The 23,124-nt window shown below is 35.1% G+C and overlaps 1 protein-coding gene across 2 annotated transcripts in view; it reads right to left on the bottom strand.

Moving 5' to 3' along the window:
• Window positions 1–23,124, bottom strand: part of LOC150099478 (general vesicular transport factor p115-like) — a 354,365-nt gene that overhangs the window by 242,813 nt on the left and 88,428 nt on the right. For both annotated transcript variants that reach the window (XM_090403647.1, XM_090403648.1), the window contains exon 5: window positions 13,376–13,534. In XM_090403647.1, coding sequence (XP_090259773.1) covers window positions 13,376–13,534 — 159 coding nt within the window. The remainder of the gene's footprint in view (window positions 1–13,375; window positions 13,535–23,124) is intronic.

Raw genomic sequence — 23,124 nt, 5'->3', positions numbered from 1 at the left:
TTCATAACAAAAAGCAGCGATTGTGATGATAGCTCAAGAGCGAAATGTAGTGTCTGCCATGCAGAATTTAACACTGGCCACAGAGGTAAGGCAGATATAACTGGCCATGTCAATACCAAAAAGCACAAGTCTGCTGTGTCTGCAAAAAGTTCAAGTCAATCATTGACATCATTTTTGGGTATCAAAAGTTAGGTAGCCAAGAAATGGAGTTGGTTGCACAAAAGGCTACATTTGTTTCTCATGCAATTAAACACAATCACAGTTTCCAATCTATGGATTGTACGTCCTCTATTTTAAAAAAATTCTTGAATAAGAAATTTTCATGTGCACAAACAAAGTGCAAGGCTATTATTACCAATGTCTTATCACTACATGTAAAAAGTAAAATATTGGAAGATCTGAGGAATGTAAAATATTTTTGCATATCCATAGATGCATCTAATCATATTGATCTTAAGAGTGTACCTATCAATGTGAGGTATTTCGATGATAAAGAGATTTCAACAGAAATATTAGAATTTTCTAGCCTTCCTGGAGAAACTTCTGATCTAGTTTGTGATCACATTTTAAATGCTGCCCAAAAATATAACATTCCTGATTAGATATTCAAACAATTTGGGGTAAAGTTTTCGAGCATTTTCTCCAATTCACTGTCAGAGTCGAAAGTCTGAAATCTTTTTGTGATTTTGTTGAAACTGAATACAAGACTATTTTAGGTCATAGCAAAACACGATGGCTTTCACTGCAGCCATGTTTAATTCATTTTATTGAAATGTACGATGGGCTTAAATCCTATTTCTTGTCTCAAGATAAATGTCCAACTATTTTGAATATGTTTTCAGTGATAAGAAGCCTTTCATTTATCTTCTATTTTTAAAAAATCAGATGAAAATGTTTTCTGAGGCAATCCAGCAAATCGAAAGAGATATGCTACAGGTTGTGAGGTAAAAAAAGAGATTGACATTCTTATTATGAAAATTTTATTGCGTGAAAATGAGAAGTATTTACCCAGTGAAGTGAAAATTGAAATGAAAAATCTTTGTGAAGAAGGTTTAATGACTGAATCATCATTTAGAGACATCTCCAATTTCTACTTCATTGCAATTCAATATATTCAAGAATGGACTCAAAATCAGTTTAGTGTATTTACTAAAATGGAATGGGCTTGCTTGAACAATCTGTATCTTGGGAAAATTTAATGGAATGTGTCAAAGAAATTAAGACCATCTTACCAAATTTCAACTTAAATGAAGGGAACTTATTTGATGAGTACAGCCATGTTAAAATGTATGCAAGTATAAAATTAATGAATGGAATAATGCCAGTTGTAAACTTGAGGATAGGTGGAAAGAAATCTTTGATCATTTTAAAAAGGAACAAATTACTTACAGTGAAATAGCTTTAATTATAAGTTTTTGTTTGACCTTACCGGGATCAAATGCTTCTATTGAACGAATTTTTTCATTGATGAATTCGTTATGGACAAATGAAAGGAATCGCCTGCAACTGGACACAGTTAAATCTATCATGCTTGTTAAAACCCATTACAGAAACATGTCATGTTCAGAGTTTTTCGATTTAGTCTAAGAATAGACAACTCTGGCACAAAATCCATTCTTCAACCATATATAATAATGATTCTGCAAGTAGCAGTAAAATGGGACAGGCAACGACCAGCTTTAATGTACAAAAAGAGGCAGAATAAGGAAGAGAGGAGGTATATATTAAAAATTAATTATAAATTTGTTTTTTAATTTTTAAATGAAATTAATTTATTTTTCATATAATTTCAGATATTATGCATCTACACAATACACATAAGGCTCGTGCTGTTTATATTTTATTGTATTCACATTGTAGTTCCCGTTTTATTGACATATTAACATTTTATATCTTTATTCTATGTCTTTATATTTCATATACTTATTAATGTTTGATTTAACAAGTGTTAGTGTTTAAGTATTGTCATCTGTGTTTAAGTGTTGTTATTAGAATTCTATTTATTTGACGTATGTATAAACATTTATGTTATCTACATTAATAAATCAAATTCAAATTCAAATAAATATTTAATTTTTTTATTTTAAAATACATAATGTTAATGAATAAAATTTATTTCTCTTAACTCTTAATTCTACAAAATTTATTGTGTCCCTGTTTTTTGTTTTCAAAAAATGGGATCCCTAGTGATGAGTCATCAGACTCAATGAAGGCTTGAAAGTAATACCTATACTAATAAACAATTTGAAATCAAAATATCAAGTTCTTTCTGCAGATGCTTTTATTTTATATAAGCACCTGCAGCATAAATACACATTTCCAGGTAGTGTGTGTGCGTGCTTCAATGAATTAAGTTTGGTGGTGTGCCATTAGAGCATCCATAGCTCAGTCAGTATAGACAAAGCCCTTTGGTCGGAAAGTCCCGCATTCTATTCCCATCAGTGACATGAGGAATATTTGTTCTCTTTCAACTAAAGGTGAGTTAGCCGGTCTCATATGGAGGTAGGGTTTTTTCCCCACCTGGAAATTCAGGTTTTTCGTCCCCAGAACAGGCAAACCGGCCCTGTGAACACACATGAATTACAATCGTGAATACGTCCCAGCCATGTGTCAGTTCTCAGCCTGGATAAAATTTTAGGGATTGGGGAAAGTAATGGTGAACTACCCTGTAAAAATCTCATGAGGAATACTTTGTGGGCAATGCCTACAAAGTCACCTACAGTCAAAAACGACTGAAAGGGAAAACCAGATGTGCCATTCACCAAAAATGCATTGTATAGAAAATAGTTTTGTTATTCACCCATTGTCAATAGCAATAATGTACTCAAAAGGGAAAGGAAATAATGTTTAATGGATGAATTTTAATGGCAAAAGGCAATCTAGAATATTGTAAATCTGGTAATTTGTTTCAATAATGAAATACTGCAAGTTGGCTTAATGAAAAGAAATATAAAAAACAAGGAAAACTTCATTAATGTAGAATTTTCACCTTAATGTCATAGGCATTGTCAGTACAGGATCACAGAAAGGCAATTAAACAATAACGGACAATTCTAAAAATCACCACCTGAGTGGCTAATGTAAATTAAGATAACTAAATTAAGTCGATAATTTCCTATCTTAAAATAATAATAAAAAAGAAATATATATATATATATATATATATATATATATATATATATATATATATATATATATATATATATGAGGGCTGTTCAATAAGTAATAAGACTAATTTTACTGTCGCAAAACCACTCATCACAATATTAATCTTTGTGGAAGAAAGAATGTTGCTGTCTGTATAAACAAAAGCGGTTGATAGATGGCATATACGGGCTGATGTGCCAGAGTGTCACGTGACTAAATGCAAGCTTGTTTCAATGCGCCTACAAACCACGACCAGTCGTCGAAATGGAAGTGTACTTGGAACAGTGTTATGCGATTAAATTTTGTGTGCGTTTGCAAAAATCGGCATCGGACACTTTTAACATGATACGTGAAGCTTTCCACGATGAAGCAATGTCGAGGGCAAGTGTTTTTCGCTGGCATAAAACTTTTAAGGAAGGAAGGCAAAATGTGGAAGATCTTGAATGTGAGGGAAGACCTTCAACGTCCATCACAGAGACAATGATCAACACAACAGCGATTATCATCAAGGAGGATCACAGAATTACAGTATGCCAGCTGCATGTTGTCCTGAATATTTCTGTGGGAAGTGTTCACTCAATCATGGCTGAACATTTGGGACTGAAACATGTTTGTGCCCGATGGATTCCCAAACTCTTGACACCGGAGCAAATGCAGCATCGAGTGGATGTGTGCACAGGATGGAAAGAAAGACTGGAACAAGAAAGCGACAACTTCTTAAAATGCATCATTACAGCAGATGAAGCTTGGTTGTATCACTATGACCCTACAATGAAACAACAAAGAAGTGAAAGGAAGCATCCATCTTTGCCTACCCCCAAGAAAGCAAAAACTGTAAAATTGGCTGGTAAAGTTATGACCATAATGTTTTTTTAACTACGAAGGCATTGTTTACCAACACACTGTAGAACCCAGGAATACTGTAAACGGCTCATACTATGCAGATGTTTTATGGACAATGGTACAGCAAGTCAAAAGGAAACATCCAATGCTGAAGAATGGCTTCTTATTGCACCACGATAATGCAAGATCACATATTGCTGGTTGTGTAGTAGACGTTTTGCAGAAGAACAACATAGATATCCTACCATACACTCCATACAATCCTGATCATGCACCGTGCGATTTCTGGCTGTTTCCTCAGCTCAAGAAACCAACAAGAGGCCGCGCCGCCATTTCGAAAGCAACAAAGCATGTATAAAAGCTGCGGAGGCGGTTTTGAAAGAACTCTCAAAAAATGGACTTTCACATGTGTTTAAGAAGTGGACGCAAGTTGGGACAAATGCATCGTGTCTCACGGTAGTTACTTCAAAAAAGACAATGTAAATGATGATGATTAAAGGTAATCTGCTTTCTGTATAAATATAGTCTTATAACTTATTGAACAGCCTCCGTATATATATATTATATATTAGTACTTTTTAAATTACTTAAGTTAAATTAAGTTAGGAAAGATTAGAAGATTTAAAAAGTACTATCTCACATAAAAGGGATAGATATAGATTATCATATCTGCTTATGTTAGGACAATGATATAAAGTTTCACACGTTGCTTTATAAATACTTCTATGAAGAAATGACTGCTACGAAGAATTCTTGTCCCAGTAAACTCTATATTTCAAAAAATAATCGGCTAACGCCTTTTTTGTTCCCACATAGGGAGTAGGCAAGGCCGTTTTAGCCTTATCTAACTTAAAAACTCTATGTTTTAATAAATTAAAGATGCCAAAAAATTATATTCTTGGTTTAATCCTTTATCCAAGTATAAGCAAATAAAGTTTGCACCTGAATTACTTTCAGGACTGGGGCAACTCGTATATAGAAGTTTATAATTTCACATCACTTGCCTTAGTATCCCATAATGCAAAGCACATAACCTTATGTGTATATATAATTCTATGCGCTATGGGAAGGGTAACTACCCAGACTGGTTTCGACCTTTATTGAGGTCTCATTAGTGGGAGTCAGAACCAGAGGTGATACCAAGGTTGAAGTAATGCAGACGTCATAATTCCATATATGAGTAGCCAAAAGGTGTCACACACCTTATTATTAAAATACTCTGAATTAGAGATAGTTGTTGGAAGTTTTCCCCACTTGGTTATATTATAAATTCAAGATGCCAAGAAATTATATTCTTGGTTTAATCCTTTATCCAAATGTAAGCAAACAAAGTTTGTGCCAAGCAAAGTTTGCTTACACTTGGATAAAGGATTAAACCTAGAATATAATTTCTTGGCATCTTTAATTTATAGTATATCCAAGTGCAAAAACTTCCAAAAACACTATGCTTAGTGTCAATAGTGCTCTGCAAGTCCAGACACTGTTCAGGTTCATGGTATTTAATTTTATTAAATATTTAATATAAGTCTTGTGGACTTTAATAAACAACTTGAAGATCTGTTTTTATTTGTCTAGAATTCTTCCAGATGAATAAAAATAGATCTTCTGGTTTGTCCAAAATAATATAACTCACAAGAACAAGGAATCTGGCAGATGGCAGGAAAACTTAAGAGGTGAAACTGCTTTCCTTAGAAGAAGCAAGAAAGGTGGAGATATTTCTGATGGGGAGAAAGAACAAAAGTATTCAATGTTTTCAAAACATTTGCTATATGTTCAGAAATTCCTTGTACATGAGGGATAGGAATGCAAATTACTTCTTCTGTGATGGATGAGATGGAGATATTATAACTGTTAAAAGGTTTTTTTGATGAAAGAATCTTAAAACCATTAGATAAACCATTAGAATAAACCATTAGAATTGGTAGAATTGTTAAAAAGGTAGAATTAGATAAAAAGGTAGAAATGAAATATGTTTAATTGTTTCTGTAAAAGTTCATCCAAAGAACATAAAGAATGACTATGATGTACTAAAGTCATAATAGTTCCAGTCTTTTGACTAGGATGGTGGTGAGATTCAGCAAGGATATAATGACCTGCAGGAGGTTTGTCTGGGAAATTTGGAAACTATTAAAATAAAAAATTGTTCTCTCTAACTTAGTAGCTATTCAGCCTGATCGCCTACAAAGTACTCTCCCTCACTTTGTATACACCACTGCAAGCATTTCTTCCATCCTTTGAAACATTTTTGGAATGCTTCTTTTTTTTTTTGAAATATTGCACAGTTCTGTTAGTATTTTTTTTTTTTTTTTTTAAATATTGAGTCAAACAACTCAAAATGTTGGCCTATCAATGTTAATTTCAATTTGGGGAATAAAAAATATGTCTGCTGGTGAAAGGTCAGGAGAGTAATAGGCTGTGGAATCACTGTTGTTTCAAGTTTTTCGCCAAAAAATTTACAGATTAATAATGATGTATGTGTGCAGGCGAATTATCATGATGAAGCATCCATTGATTTTCCCTCCAAGCTCAAGCCTTTTTTTTTTGATAGCCTCATGAAGACGTTGCATTACTTCAAGATAATACTCCTTGTTTACTGTTTCCAGTGAACAAGGAAAACTTTTTTTCTTTTTTTTTAATGTGTCTTCAACCATTGAAAGGCTGTATCATTACCATGGGTGAGCTATGGTACATTTTTTTTTATCATTTTAAATTATTTCATTTATTTTTTTTGCATGTTTTTTACATATTCTGGGCCCTGCTCTTGAAACAAAACTGAAATTTTTCAAGTCACTTCAATCAATAAGCAGTAATGAACTTCTCCTGCCACCTAAAAACAATCACAAACATCCATGCCCATGGGGGGGGGGATTCAAACTGGTAGCCTGTTGGAGGGAAAGCAGTTACATTAACCACTAGGCCAGCCAGACTGACAGGTGTGGATCACAAGTGGAAGCAGCAATCTATGGAAGTCATTCGAAGTAGCACAGCTGCACTGCTAATTATTATGAGGTTGAGAATGCCCAGAGAGAGGAAGTTCTGTAGGATATTGATGATGATTTATGGTTTTAATACTGCAAGGACTGCAAAGGTCATACTGCACTAGCAGCATACAAAGTACGACAATCTCAAACATCCATGCCCCCCCCCCCCAGCAGGATTCAATCCACGACCTGTTGGTTGGAGAGTGGGTATCTTGTGTAAGTTTCCTCTCCTACAGAACAGCTGGTCTACTTAGCCAACCAGGCCTGCTGTTCTGCAGGAGAGGAAACTTATGCAAGATTATTGAATAAAGTACTGAGAGGAGAGGTGACTTCTGTGCTATACTTGGAAGATATGGTTAACAGAAAAGCACAAGTATTAGAGAGTGGAGATGGTCATCTGATATTCTCTTCTGCATCTATTCCAACTTGTTTAGTGGATTTGGACAAGGAAAAACAGTTGTTTGACACTAGGAGATTGATTTTACAGTTTGGATAGTTTAGACTGCAGAGATGATACAAAATTTCTTTTACGGTGTTTAAACTCACTTCAGCAAAACAGATAAATCAGTAACATTTTTAAAATGTTGCGATGTGCCTTTAGGATCAGAAAGCCTAATCAGTTGACAGATATCTGTCAATCATTTTCCCACCAATCTCACTAGATTATTGACACCTACTTGGCATATTTTAATTAGCACATCTTTATATGAAATGCTATCAAAGGCTTTGCTGAAATCCAAATAAATCTCTCATTACAGCCATTACAATGATTATTTTTCTAATGACATCTTCATCAAAAGTATACAGGTATATTATAACTGATCTGGAGGTTATCCCATTTAGTATGGCTGCAGTGACAAAGATTACAAGGTTGAGAATGACCAGGCAGAGGGTGTTCTTCAGGAGAGGAAACTTACACAAGATTATTGGCTACTAAGGTACCATTCATGGGAACACCACAAACCAATAAAATGTTAATAGGTGGCTGGCTCTTGCTAATTACATGGTATATATTAAATAAGGTTTAATGACTATTTACGCAACAAGTGAACCATATCAAGGATATCATGAATGCTATTCTTAATTTTTCTGCTAATGAGACTAACTGGCTCATGATTATCCACTTTAAACATTGAACTACCGATTGTATAACCATGAAACCTAATTAAAAAGATGCCATTTCAATCTCAGCAATGCACTGATAAGATCTGACACACATCAGCACACTACAAAAGTTCCATCTTATGCTACTGATGCTCTGAATTACATTTTGTCTCCTTGCATTAGGCATCTCTTTATTACAACTTGTGGCTTTTTTTCTATACAAAGAAAGCATTCAACGATAGTTCTATCAATTAGTTATTTTCACTCCTGTGGTATTTGATGCCAATTCATAAGAAAAAAAAGGAGTGTGCTCAGGAAAACAGTGAAGAAACATAACAGAGTTTGTATTCAGAAGTTTTACCATAATATTTTGCAAAACATACCATTAATATATTGTAAACTTATAGCACTGTAGAGACAGAGAAAGAGAGGAGGGGAAAAATTAAAAACACAAGTTTACTGGCTAATTATAGAATTAGCCAGTACCATTGCTGAGTGCATGGTATACATTGCATAACGTTGAATGACTATTTATTTTAATATATTCTAGCCCCACACGAGATATCACAGCATCTATACCACAACAATACTATGTGTGTGTGTGTGTGAGAGAGAGAGAGAGAGGAGGAATGTCAATGAGAAAGAATCTATCAACAAGTTTCTTGAATAGTTGGGAGGGTTGTATTCACTGGGAAAAGCAGTATGAAAAAGGCTGTTCCAAAGAACAGATGTAGAAAGAGAAAATGAAAGAATAAGAAGAGGATAAGTTGGTTAATATGGTTGAAGATGAACTGTATATAGATGTTAAACAGCAGCTGCATGCATTCTTAAAAGATTAGATAGTGAGGTAATGGTATTAGCAAGTTCTGTGGAGTGATGCTAATGAAAGTATTTATAAAAAAAGGATAATGTAGAAGCAGAGCACCAATGAGAAAGTGAATGAAGGGAGTCTATGAGAGAGGGGTCATTTATTAGGGAAGCTCTCAGATTCTGTATACAGTCAAGAACGTAGAGAGGTTCTGGATGCACCACTCCAAATGTAAGCTCAACATTCTAAAGTCAATCAGGTTTGGGATTTATAGTTCGCCCACCGTTTGTAGGTCTCTGCTTCGCGTCTTTTCCAAGAATAGTCAATTCATGCTGAAGGGAGAAAGAAATGAAGGACATCCAAATTGGTCGCCAACACGCAAAATCACGTGCTTTATAGGTAAAATTTTCCAACTGTTATACAAGCAACATAGTTAACTACAATAATCATAAAAGAGAAGTTAATTTTCCAACCGGTAATAATAAACAACTCATCCCACAATACGTACTGATTACCCTATTATCAGAATGGATTCTCCTTTTTCTGAGATGCACAGAAGTGTCGAAGGATCTATACCAAGTGACAGGATAGTAATAGTGTTTTGAACCAAAAAAAAAAACTTTTTTTTTTTTATTTTTTTTTTTTTTTTTTTTTTTTTTTTAATAGACTGAGAAAACTATCCAGGCATAAGCATATTACATTGATAAACTAGATATCAAAGCCAGTCCAAGAAGAGAAGCTGATGTTCACTGGAAGTTGGAAAGTTATCAAAAATAAGAAGGAGTGAAGTATGATCTTCCTTCTTGGTAACAACAAGACAGGACTGTATAGCACAGAAATTCATTAGATTACCTTCACCACTTGAGAATGATGAGGAGATTGGCATTTAAGACACTGATTTTGAAAAATCTTAAAGCTGAATCATTTGGGTATTGCTGGTTTCTAAAATGAAGAGGAATAAAGGGTAGGTACTCTCAACTGCAAAACTAGATAGATCTGAAGTTAGAGAGAGAAAGAGAGATGAAAAGAAAAGTGTGAGAAAGTGTTCAGAACTCTAGGCTACTCCAGCATTGATAAAGAAATCTAATGAGAAGAAGACATACACCATGACACATAATAAACAACCAGACAAGAAACTGGCAATTCAATTATAAAGGATGGGAGGGAGACCAATAAATGATAACTTGGTAAGAAAATCACAATGGCCAGGCAAAGGCAATCACACAGGTTTCCCCAAATCTTTCCATGGCCTGTTTCCATTGGTAAGGTTAGTGAGGAAGTTTTCTGTAGAGCAAGAATGGAAGAATATTGCAGAATTTTTTTGTCAAAGCTATCCCATGACAAAATATATCCCATGACTGTATAGCACAGAAATTAATTAGATTACCTTCACCACTTGAGAATGATGAGGAGATTGGCATTTAAGACACTGATTTTGAAAAATCTTAAAGCTGAATCATTTGGGTATTGCTGGTTTCTAAAATGAAGAGGAATAAAGGGTAGGTACTCTCAACTGTAAAACTAGATAGATCTGAAGTTAGAGAGAGAAAGAGAGATGAAAAGAAAAGTGTGAGAAAGTGTTCAGAACTCTAGGCTACTCCAGCATTGATAAAGAAATCTAATGAGAAGAAGACATACACCATGACACATAATAAACAACCAGACAAGAAACTGGCAATTCAATTATAAAGGACGGGAGGGAGACCAATAAATGATAACTTGGTAAGAAAATCACAATGGCCAGGCAAAGGCAATCACACAGGTTTCCCCAAATCTTTCCATGGCCTGTTTCCATTGGTAAGGTTAGTGAGGAAGTTTTCTGTAGAGCAAGAATGGAAGAATATTGCAGAATTTTTTTGTCAAAGCTATCCCATGACAAAATATATCCCATGACTGTATAGCACAGAAATTAATTAGATTACCTTCACCACTTGAGAATGATGAGGAGATTGGCATTTAAGACACTGATTTTGAAAAATCTTAAAGCTGAATCATTTGGGTATTGCTGGTTTCTAAAATGAAGAGGAATAAAGGGTAGGTACTCTCAACTGTAAAACTAGATAGATCTGAAGTTAGAGAGAGAAAGAGAGATGAAAAGAAAAGTGTGAGAAAGTGTTCAGAACTCTAGGCTACTCCAGCATTGATAAAGAAATCTAATGAGAAGAAGACATACACCATGACACATAATAAACAACCAGACAAGAAACTGGCAATTCAATTATAAAGGACGGGAGGGAGACCAATAAATGATAACTTGGTAAGAAAATCACAATGGCCAGGCAAAGGCAATCACACAGGTTTCCCCAAATCTTTCCATGGCCTGTTTCCATTGGTAAGGTTAGTGAGGAAGTTTTCTGTAGAGCAAGAATGGAAGAATATTGCAGAATTTTTTTGTCAAAGCTATCCCATTGTTATCAATAATTAACTGATGGGTTTCCAGGTAGTGAAGAATCTGGCTGTTGATGACTTTTTTGGTGGATGATGATGGCTTAATTTTATCTCCCTTTTTAGAGACAAGCTGGATAAAGGTTGTTGAGAAAATAATCAAATAAGAATGCCAGCAAGTGATACAGGATAAGTGTTAATTCTAGAGCAAATGTTTTTAGCACAATTGACGGGATACCATTTGGAGAAACTTATTAGCATCAAGGCTACTGAGAATTTTTCTGATAAAAGATCAGAGGAGACATAGCATGGGCAGTTCATGGAATAGGAGAAAGAGATTTCCCTTGGTCATCTAAACAAGTCTCAGAGAAGAAGGCTGATACCAAGAAATCTTTTTTTTTTTTGTCATCAGTCAGTTATCAATCAGTGATTTTGCCATTGTATCACCAGGACAAAGGAATAATTTTCAGTTATTTGATCAGAGCAAGTGCTTGGATCAGGAAAATGAAACAACAATCAGATCACAGAAATAGAAATCTTGACAGTCATTTCAATTAGCACTATTATAATGAGATAGAATACAAGACCACATTTGGCTAGAAAGTTAAGGTCAGAACTGCCATGAAGAGAGTTAACATCAACACAGTAATTGGAAGGAGAGCTGTTTAAGAAAAGGTTAAGAGAGTTGGGAGAAGGATAAGGATATCTGGTATTCTGATCAACTGGCAAATTATTTAGGTTAGATCATTACTAGCAGCAAACAGCATTCAGCTTATTTTCTAATCTGATCTGCAAAGGTAGAAAGAGGAGCCAATGTGCATTATGGATATTGAAATCTTCATGGCAGATTATCTCAATGACTGGGTAATCAGTGTATATGGTTAGCTTTTATAGATAAATAATCAATAAGGTTGGTATAGTATTCAGAATTAGCAGAACAGTAAACGCAAAAGTGAGGCAAGGAAATCTTGAGCTAAAGCAGATTATAACAGGCATGGGTCTGATAACCTTTGGCATGGGATATCACACTTGACAAAAGAACATCCTCCACTTTTTGCAGGAAGTATGAATGCATGATATACCATAGAAAGTTTACATGAACTGTATTGTAGACGATGCCAGTTTAGATTCTCATTATTAACATCAGTGATATATCCAAACCTGATAGATCAGGTTTGGATATATCACTGATGTTAGTAATGAGATCCCAGATCGTCGTAAAGTAAATGCGTATTTTTTCTAAACATGGGATTTTTTTTGTTTCATTGGAATTTATTGGAAATATTTTTATTGTTCTTTTGCAATTTTTGATATTTTTTGAAATTTTGAAGTTATGCTAACTTTCCTGGTTGAATAATACTGGAACACTGATGCAGAAACTTGTTTCTGTATTAGTGTGTAAACTGAATAGTGAAATTAATCTGTGAAAGATACTGCACATAAATAGGATACTTCTTAAGTAGAACAGAAGGTTTTCTTTTATAAAAATCTTGAATTTGTCTGCCAACAAATACATATTAGGAGAGTTGCTGTTAAACATAAATAAATACACAAATCAGATGTAAACAGCAATATATTCAGTTATGAATTTTTTTTTTAAACGGCCAGCCATAAAAGAGAGAATAAATCATTTTTGTACCTCTCTGTAAAGTAGTTTCTGCAAAGCAAGTTCTGGAATAAGTCTCAACAAGATGCTCAGAAAACTGGGTGTCAGTTGAAAGAAGTTAGTAATCATCTAATCACTGTATTTAATGATATACACTATCATTAATTTATTCTAAAATGATAGGTCAATCAATATCACATTACTTTAAAGCAAAATTATGTCATCAAGGTTAATTTAATTTTGAGATTTTCAGTTTTTTTTTTCTTACCATCAGTAAATTTAAATAAATTAACTAATTATTTCAGAAATCTAGAATCAACATTACATGCCATCTTTGCATTTCCCCCACCCTAATCTTACATATTAACAGTTTTTTCATCTAAAAGAATTTTTATAAATATTTAAAAACAATATCATGAAATGTTTGAAATTGAAAGATATACTTCTGAAAACTACTTTAAGATTTAGTGAAATAATTTTCAATGAAAATTTCCAGCATACATGATTTCGAATAAAATCTCTCCTGTCATTGAGAAGATCCATAAGACGAGAGATGCCCATTGGACTAAGCAAAATATAATCTTGGACTTCTTTGGGTCTATGAATTAGTAAACCTGTCAATAACTTTACAACAGGCCACCTTATTGCAGAATTAGACTCCTAAAAAAAAAAAAAAAAGGAGGAAGGTAGAGAGAAGAAAAAAACTAGAATTATGTATATTGTATTCTAATTAAGTATTTAAATATTTATAAGCTTTAAATCATATTTATATAATGATATATATGCTGGTATATTTACATTAGCTGGTATTTTTGAAAATGAAATAACTTATATTAAATAATGTATAAGAAAACCTTAATTAGAATATCATGGAAACATAAATGACCAACTTTGAATTATCAACATTTTCCCAAAGATTTGTGATATTTCATTATGGTGGTGGGTATATTTGTTCAAATCAGATGCAAAAATGATTTACTGTGAATTTAGGTTTCCCATTCCAAAAAGAACACCCAAATCATTTTCAATTTATTTGACTCTAAAACATGGAAGACTTTTTAAAAGTTGGGAGTTCTGATGTGAAACTCCTTATTTTTAACTAAGTTTTCATTGCCAATAGAACAATTTGTGAAGTTGTTATGGAAATTTGCTAAAAAAATGAATGATTTAAAAAAAAAAAACTGATGATACCATTGATCATTGTTGTTAGTTTTTGTCTATGAAATTTCATGTGATTCTACTATGAGTTTCGTTTTTTGTAGACCTTTTATTATCACAGAATGGTACATGACACCAATGTGAACTAGAACAATGGTAGTCAAGATGTCTTTGTTTAAAGAGTTATGAAAGTAAGAGAAAGCAAAGTGATATTTTGTGATGAAAGGCACAAAAGTGGGAGTGTTGTATAGACATATCCACTTGCAGTAATGGGTGACAGAAAACAAAATATGAATGAAAGTATGAAAGAAGTGGTGGGAGATTATGTGAAAGACAAGGTGGCAGTGGTGAATGAAGTCTTAGCTTCCTTATACGAGTTGTCCCAGTCCCGAAAATACTTCAGGTGCAAACTTTGTTTGCTTACACTTGGATAAAGGATTAAACCAAGTATATAATTTCTTGGTATCTTTAATTTTCAGTCAGGGGACTATATGATATATTACTCAGGACATGAGACAAGTCATAAAAATGGAGTATCTTTTTTACTCAGGAAAAAGATGGCTAGGTATATTATGGTATAATATATAGGTATATATTAGGTTATAATCCAGTGAGTGACAGAATCATTTCTCTCAGAGTCAGTGGACATCCAATGAATATTACCATCATACAGGTTTATGCACCCACTACAGAGGCACTAGAAGACATAGAAGCACTAGATACATTCTTTAGCCACCTGAACAAACAACACAAACGCATCCAATTCACCATTGAAATAGAAAAAAACAAACTCTCTTCCATTCCTAAACACACTTGTCACACATCTTCCTTCTGGTTGTCTCTCCTTCTCAGTTTACCGCAAACCTACTACACACACACACAGGCCAGTACATACATAAAACTTCTTATCACCACCCAACACAAAAACTAGGGGTCATAAGCACCCTCAAACACAGAGCTCAAACCATTTGTTCAAATGAACAAGCTCTTAACCATGAATATGATACCATCAAACATACCTTTATAAAAAAATGGATAAAAAAAACCATTCACATGATCCTCCACAAATATAGCACCAATAACAAAAATAATTTCAAGAATGCTATTGCTATACCATATGTTAGAGGCATTTCTGAAAAAATAGACAGAACACTACACAAATACAACATCAAAACCACCTTTAAACCCCTGACAAAATTAAGACACCTACTCAGTTCTTCCAAGGATCCCCTGCCACACCTAGCCCACCCAGGGGTTTACAAAATAGATTGCACATGTAACATACCATACATAGGGGAAACAGGGCGAACCATCCCAATCAGAAAGGATTAACACAAACGACACATAAAATACTCCATTTTAGAAAAACTGGCCTTTCTGACCACGCACTCCAAACATACCACAGAATTGATTGGAAAGGTACCAAGTCCCTATGCTGCACCAAAACCTGGTTTGAGCAGAAATTCAAGGAAGCATGTGAAATGCTCAAACATGATCCAAATCTGAATAAAAATGATATGATGGTCTAACCATTCCAAGAATGTGGAGGACCCATCTGCAACCACGAAGAAAAATCTCAATACAAGAAGACTTGGTGAAGTGTTTTTTTTTCCTGAACATTCAATAGCAACCTGTACTGTACAAATCCAGAAGATAAAGATAATCGTAGTATAACAATATAAACTGTATAATTCCAGAAGAATCCTAGTATGTGAGGACTTTAGCAGAGTTTATTGTAGTTTTTATTGGCATTTTTTTTTTTCACTAGAGGACAGGCTAAGAAAAAAGATTGATTAACAACGCAGATGTAAATTTACCTGTATAGAGTGCAACAGCATGTAGCTTGGTTCTTATACACATATATCCTTCTGATGATGACCTCAATACAGGGGTCAAAACGTCAAGTTATTATTTTATTATTAATCAGTAAAATAATCTTTTCAACACGTGTGTTTTGTGTCCCTAAATTCATAAATATGAATGCTGATCACCATGTAACCTTAAAAGAAAGAAGACACAGAAGAATTTTATGGCAAGTTACAAAAAGTGATAGATGTAACACTAAAGAGAGAGAGAGATTTATGGCTACTTATCAGAGATTGGAATGCAAAAGTGGGAGAAGCCAAGGAACAAGGAATAACAGCTCATTTTGGTTTAGGTATTTGTAACACTGCAGGGAAAAGACCGGTTGAGTTTTGTGCAGAGACACCTGCTTTAAACAGCACAATGGAGATTGTATGCATGGATATCACCTGATGGACAATACAGAAATCAAATTGACTATATACTTGGACAAAGAAGATGGAGAAGTGCAATTCAGTCTGTCAAGACTTTTCTAAGTGCAGACCATGAATTATTAGTGGCTACAATACATGTAAAATTACAGAGACTGAAAACAATGCAAATGTCGATCAGATATGATCTTGGATCATATCTGATCGACATTTGATGGAAGTATGGTAGGAAGTATGGCATTTGATGCAGTTTCAACGACAAGACAGAAGAGACAAGGAAAAATAATTTAATCAGAAATGCCAACAAATAGAAGACAAAAACAAGAAAGGAAAAACAAGAGATCTTTTCAAAAAGATCAGGGAACTGACAGGGAAGTTCAGTGCCAAGGTGACAATACTGAAAAGTAAACACAAAGGATATCTTATAGAAGCTGTAGACATCAAAGAAGATGGAAAGAGTATACAGAAGCTCTTTACAAAAAGGACTCCAAAATTACTGAGAAATTTGAAGAGCAGGATTACATACTGGAGAGTGAAGTGAGGTGGGCACTGCAACAGCTATCCAGTAAGAAAGCACCAGGAGGGAATGGAATACCTATTGAGCTGCTCAAAACCCTGGGAGAAGAGGCAGTTAAAATTTTAACAACTCTATGTCAGCGAATTTGGATCACAACTACATTGCCTATGGAATGGAAAAAATCAGTTTATATACCTTTATTGAAGAAAGGCGATGCAAGAGAGAGTGCAAAAATGACAGAACTATAGCACTGATTTCTTATGCAAGTAAAATCTTACTTAAGATCATTCAGAAAAGACTGGAATCGTTTATGAAGAGAGAAATGCCAGAGGAACAGGCAGGAATTCTAAAAGGTATGGAAACAAGAGATCAAATCGCCAATGTGAGAGAGATGGATAATAAAAAGAGCACTGGAATATCAAAAGAATGTTCACTTTGTTTCCTTGACTATAGTAAGGCTTTTGACTCTGTAGATCATGTGAAACTGTGGAATGTGTTAAGAACAATGGGAGTAGCAGAGCATTTCATTATCCTTCTGAGGAATCTTTATTATGAACAAGAAGCTAGTGTCTGAACAGATCTTGGAGAAACTGAGTATTTCACAAAAGGTAAATGGGTGCGACCAAGATGTATTTTATCTCCATACCTGTTTAACTTGTACTGCAAATACATTTTAAGAATGGTAGGGCTGGAGGAGTCTTCAGTTGGAATTAATATTGGGGGAAGAAAAATTAATAATTTGATGTAAGCAGATGATACCACCTTGCTAGCAGAATGCAAAGATTTGGAGGAACTTATTTTGAAAGTTAAAGAAGAAAGTGCTAAATATGGACTTAAACTTAACCTTAAAAAGACAAAAGTTATGGAAACATGTGAACTTAATGATTTTCAAGTAGATAGGGAGAAAACGGAAGCAGTAACAATTATGTGCTGCTCCTAGGATCCCGAATTGAGAATTGATAAAGATGGGTATGGTACTGAAGAAGGTAGAAGATTATTACTCAGAAAGAAAGCAATGACAAATTTAAGCAAGATCTTTAAAGATAAAGATATTAGCCTTGCAACAAAAATCAGAATCGTGAAAGCAATGTTGAAAGTTTATTTTTCACTTGGTTAGAATATAATAAATTTAGTTTAATCCTTTATCCAAGTATGAGCAAACAAAGTTTGTGCCTGAAAGTATCTTCAGGACTGGGGTAAGGTGGTACAACACCAGGATGACTCCTTGCAAAGGTGGAGCAAGCTACCAACATTCCTATCTCACATAATGCAAAACACATCTCCTTGCGGATATGTCTAATGTTATGCATTAAGGGAAGGGCCACTACCCAGACTTTCGACCTTTATTGAGGTCTCTTCAGTGGGAGCCAGGCCCAAGTGGAGATACCAGCCAGAAGCATTAGCAGGTCATCTCTACCTATAGGAGTTGCCAATTGGTGTGCCACCTTTTTAATAAATTACTCTGGATTTAGAGAAAGATGTTGAAAATTTATTTTTCACTTGGTTAGAATATAATAAATTTAGATTAATCCTTTATTCAAGTGTGAGCAAACAAAGTTTGCGCCTGAAAGTATCTTCAGGATTGGGGTAAGGTGGTACAACACCAGGACGACCCCTTGCAAAGATGGAGCAAGCTACCAACACTCCTATCACTTTCAGGCGCAAACTTTGTTTGCTCACACCTGGATAAAGGATTAAACTCTTCTTCTACTACGCGTTATTCCCGCTTCCCATGCAGGGTCCGCGTGTTACTTTTAGATGCGACTTCTTGTTAGTACTACTCCCAACCGACCCGTCGCCTGGTCTGCCGCTGGGGGGGGGGGTATATTTTTGACTGTAGAGGCGTATGTTCATGGGGCCGATTTGCCTGTTTGCGGGATGAAACATGCCAGATAAACTAGCGGAAAAAACCCTACTGACCGCGCCCAAGGCCGGCTAACTTGGCTATGCCTGAGGAAGATCCTCAAATTCCTCACGTCTACAACGAGAATCGAACATGGGACACTCCTTCCCCAGGCATATGGTTGCGAAGCGCAAAGCCACTAGGCTAACCGCGCGGTCGGATAAAGGATTAAACTAAATTTATTTTCTAACCAAGTGAAAAATAAACTTTCAACATCTTTCTCTAAATCCAGAGTAATTTATTAAAAAGGTGGCACACCAATTGGCAGAGATGACCTGCTAATGCTTCTGGCTGGTATTTCCACTTGGGCCTGGCTCCCACTGAAGAGACCTCAATAAAGGTCGAAACTAGTCTGGGTAGTAGCCCTTCCCTTAATGCATAACATTAGACATATCTGCAAGGAGGTGTGTTTTGCATTATGAGAGATACTGAGATAGGATGTTGGTAGCTTGCTCCACCTTTGCAAGGAGTCGTCCTGGTGTTGTACCACCTTACCCCAGTCCTGAAGATACTTTCAGGCACAAACTTTGTTTGCTCACACTTGGATAAAGGATTAAATTAAATTTATTATTATGTGAAAGCAATGGTATTTGCTGTAGTACTGTATGGATGTGAAAGTTGGACCCTGCAAAAGAGTGAAAGGAGGATAGATGTATTTGAATTATGGGTTTGGAGACTCTTACTAAGAATACCATGGACTGCAAAGCAAACCAATAAATCAGTGATAGACAGAATAAAGTCAGATTGCTCCCTTGAAGCTACGATCATCAAGCAAAAATTGTCATACTTTGGACATATTATGCAAGCAAATGACAGTTTGGAGAAGATGATGCTTGCTAAAGTTGATGGAAGCAGGAGAAGAGGAAGACCAAGAATTAGATGAGTGGATGGAGTTAAAGAAGCAACTGGAATGTGCCTGGAAATTTGAAAGATATGACCAGGGACAGATCTGAATGGAGAGCATATGTTCATAGAATCGCCAGGAGTCAAAAACTACTTGATGGAACATAACACACATACGTCTTTAATATATAGTATAACCAAGTGAAAAAACTTCTAACAACTTTCTCCAATCCAGAGTAATTTAATAATAAGGATTAACACCTTTTGGCAACTTGCATATAAAAAAATATGACTTCTGTATTACTTGAACCTTAGTATCACTTCTAGATCTGGCTCCCATTGAAGAGACCTCAATAAAGGTTGAAACTGGTCTGGGTAGTGACCCTTCACATAATGGATAGTATTATACATGTCGGCAAGGAGATGTGATTTGCATTATGGGATACTAAGGCAAGTGATGTGAAGTCTTCACATCACTTGCCTTAGGCACAAACTTTGTTTGCTTACACTTTGATAAAGGATTAAACCAAACATATAATTTTTTGGTATCTTTAATTTAAAGCAAATCAAATGAGGGAATTAGGTAAGCAGGCCAACGGACATCTCAAAAAAGGTTCTATCATTATGTAGCAGGTAAGAGGAAGAATGATTATAGAAGGATAACTTTAATCAATGCTGATGAGGGGAAGATGACAGAAGCAGACGAAATAATTGGGTTATCGAGTGATGATTTTGCAACAGTGAATCATCCAGGTGGAGATACTATAGTCCAATGTGACAGATATGGATATAAGAATAGATATAAGAAAGATTATGCAACTGGAGATGCTTTGCATATTGCAGAATATCACTGTGAATACAGCTGTGGAATTGGGTGGGATTTGGTGTGTGACAAGAATGTCCAAGAGAGAGAATTGACAGTGTGACTAAGCTGTTTAATATTAACCTCAGTTCTGGTAAGGTTCTAAGGGAAAGCATGGAAGAGTCCTATGGAGGGCAAGATAATTCCAACATACGAGGGTGGTCTGAAAAGTTCTCAGCCTCAACCATACATGGCAACACTATTTTTTTTTTTCTAAGTTGGTACATCTGTCATCATCATTATTATAATTATTATTAATATTATTATTATGCGACACCTCTAGGTAGTCCAAAGACTCTGAGGGAGGGCACCTACTCTACAGCTCTCTGTCTCTAGCACTCATTCCACCAACTACAACTACCCGCAACTACACCAAATGCCATTTCCACAGACAATCACAAACATCCATGCCCACAGCAGGATTCGAACCCACAGCCTTTTGGCTGGATAGCGGACACACTAACCACTCGGCCATCCAGGCCAGCAAGGTCATAAGGGTCATAAGCATCCGTGTGAAATTGCAAGTCATTCTATTAAGTAGTTTGTTTTATACAACTGTCTGAAGCAAATGTGTTGTCTGTATCCCTTGAAATGGATAAAATTGAGTATCATTGAATACTTTTAAAAGAAGGTTTAACGCCAAAAGAAATTCATTCGAAGTTCACAAAAGTTTATGGGCACTCTTCTCCTTCGTTTTTGACAAGTAAGAAATGGGCTTCCGAGTTTAAATGTGGCTGTACCAGCCTTGAAGATGGTCCATGTGAAGGAAATCCAAAAAGTGTAACAACACCAGAAATCATTGATGAAGTGCAAAATATGATATTGGATGACTGGTGAGTCAAAGTGTCTGTGAAATTGCTGAGACTATAGGCATTTCAAAAGAACATGTAGGATATATTTTGCATGAAGAATTGCAAATGAAAAAGCTTTGTGCAAGGGTGCCGTGCTTGTTCACAGCAGATCAAAACACACTCGCATGAAAATGCCTGAACAGCACTTGGAGCGTTTTAATAAGAATAAAACGGATTTTGTGCATCGATTTATTAATATGGATGAGACTTAGATTCATCATTACACACCAGAATCCAAACAGCAGTCAAAACACTGGACGGAAGCTGGTTGTTCAGTGCCAAAGAAGACAAAGTCAGTTCCATCAACAGGAAAGGTCATGACATCGATGTTTTGGAATGCTAAAGGCATTTTGTTTATTAATTATCTTGAAAAGGGTAAAACAATAACTAGGGAATATTATTCCAATCTTTTAACCAGACCTAGACGAAAAAATTCATGAGAAAAGATCCAGTTTGCAGAAGAAAAAAATCATCTTTTATCAGGACAATGCACCTGCCCACAAAGATGTTTTGGCAATGGGAAAATTAAGGGATCTGCACTATGAATTTTTGGAACATCCACCCTATTCCCCAGATTTGGCTCCCTCTGACTTCTAGCTCTTCCCAAAACTAAAACTTCCTCGCTGGTCAGCAGTTTTCTTTGAATCAAGAGATGACTGTAGCTGTTGAGGGGTAGCTGTTTTGCAGATCTTACTGAGAACCACTACAGGGACAGGATAATGGCTCGGGAATGAATGTATTAGTCTTAAGGAAGATTACGTTGAAAAATAAAAATAATTTTGAAATTATTAATTCGTTTTTTCATTGTTAGACCGAGAACTTTTCAGACCACCCTCGTAAAAAAAGATTCCAAGACAGAAGTAACAAATCAGATTGACTAGTATCACAGAAGCAGGGGTTAAGAGTATTGAAAACGTTGATAAAAGACAGAATTCACTAATAACTGCCTCAGTAATTTATTCACTTTTTATAATCAAGTGAAAATAAGTTGGATAAAGGAAATTTCTATACCATTTACAAAGTATACCATTTACTGAGTAGGGATATAAAGCAAAAGTTGAAAAAATATATATATATTGTGGATGGAATATAAAGTAATCAGTATAAGTTCAAGCAGGAAGAGTAACTAGGATGGTAAGAAAGGTCAATTCTGATTATGAGAGAAAATTAGCAAAGCAACCGAAGTAAATCCAAGAGGTTTTTTTTTTTTTTTTTTTTTTTTTTTGTTATGTAGGAAGTAAGATAAATAATGACTATGGCATGATAACTTTAATCAATGGTGATGGTAGAAAGCTGACTGAAGCAGAAGAAATAGTTGAGTTGCTGAGTGATTACTTTGCAAAGGTGTACAATCCAGGTGGAGATTTTGCAGTTGTTGATGTGGCATAGTCTGATGTCAGAATTGAGGTCGATGAACTGGAGATGCTCAGCATATTGAAAAATATCAATGTGAATACAGCAGGCTAAATGGTTAGTATGCTAGGTGAATGTGCAAGAGAATTGGCAGTGTCCCTGATGAAACTATTTAATCTAAATCTCAACTCTGGCAAAGCTCCAAGACAGAAGAAGAAATTAGTGCCAAATTAATGTTGCAAAATATAAGGTTATTCACTATTGGGGTGAAAAGGGTACATACTGTGTATCACATTGATGGTACTGGATTGCAGGAAATTAACTTTTAAAAGTGGTATACCATGAGTAGACATATCGATACAAAATTAATAACGGAAAAAACTCACATACAAAGATTATTTAATAGTATAATTTTCGCCTGTGTGTCACAGGCATCTTCAGTACGTTAAGCTCAAATTAAACAATAACGGACAATTCCAAAAAGTGCCACCTAAGTAGCTGTTGTAAGATAACTAAAAAGTCAATAACT

The sequence above is a fragment of the Typopeltis vanoorti genome, chromosome 14 (genome assembly GCF_054136105.1).
Source record: "Typopeltis vanoorti isolate ZY-2024b chromosome 14, IOZ_Tvanoo_1.0, whole genome shotgun sequence".
NCBI classification, from domain to species: Eukaryota; Metazoa; Arthropoda; class Arachnida; order Uropygi; family Thelyphonidae; genus Typopeltis; species Typopeltis vanoorti.
This window is presented reverse-complemented; position numbering and strand designations above follow the sequence as displayed.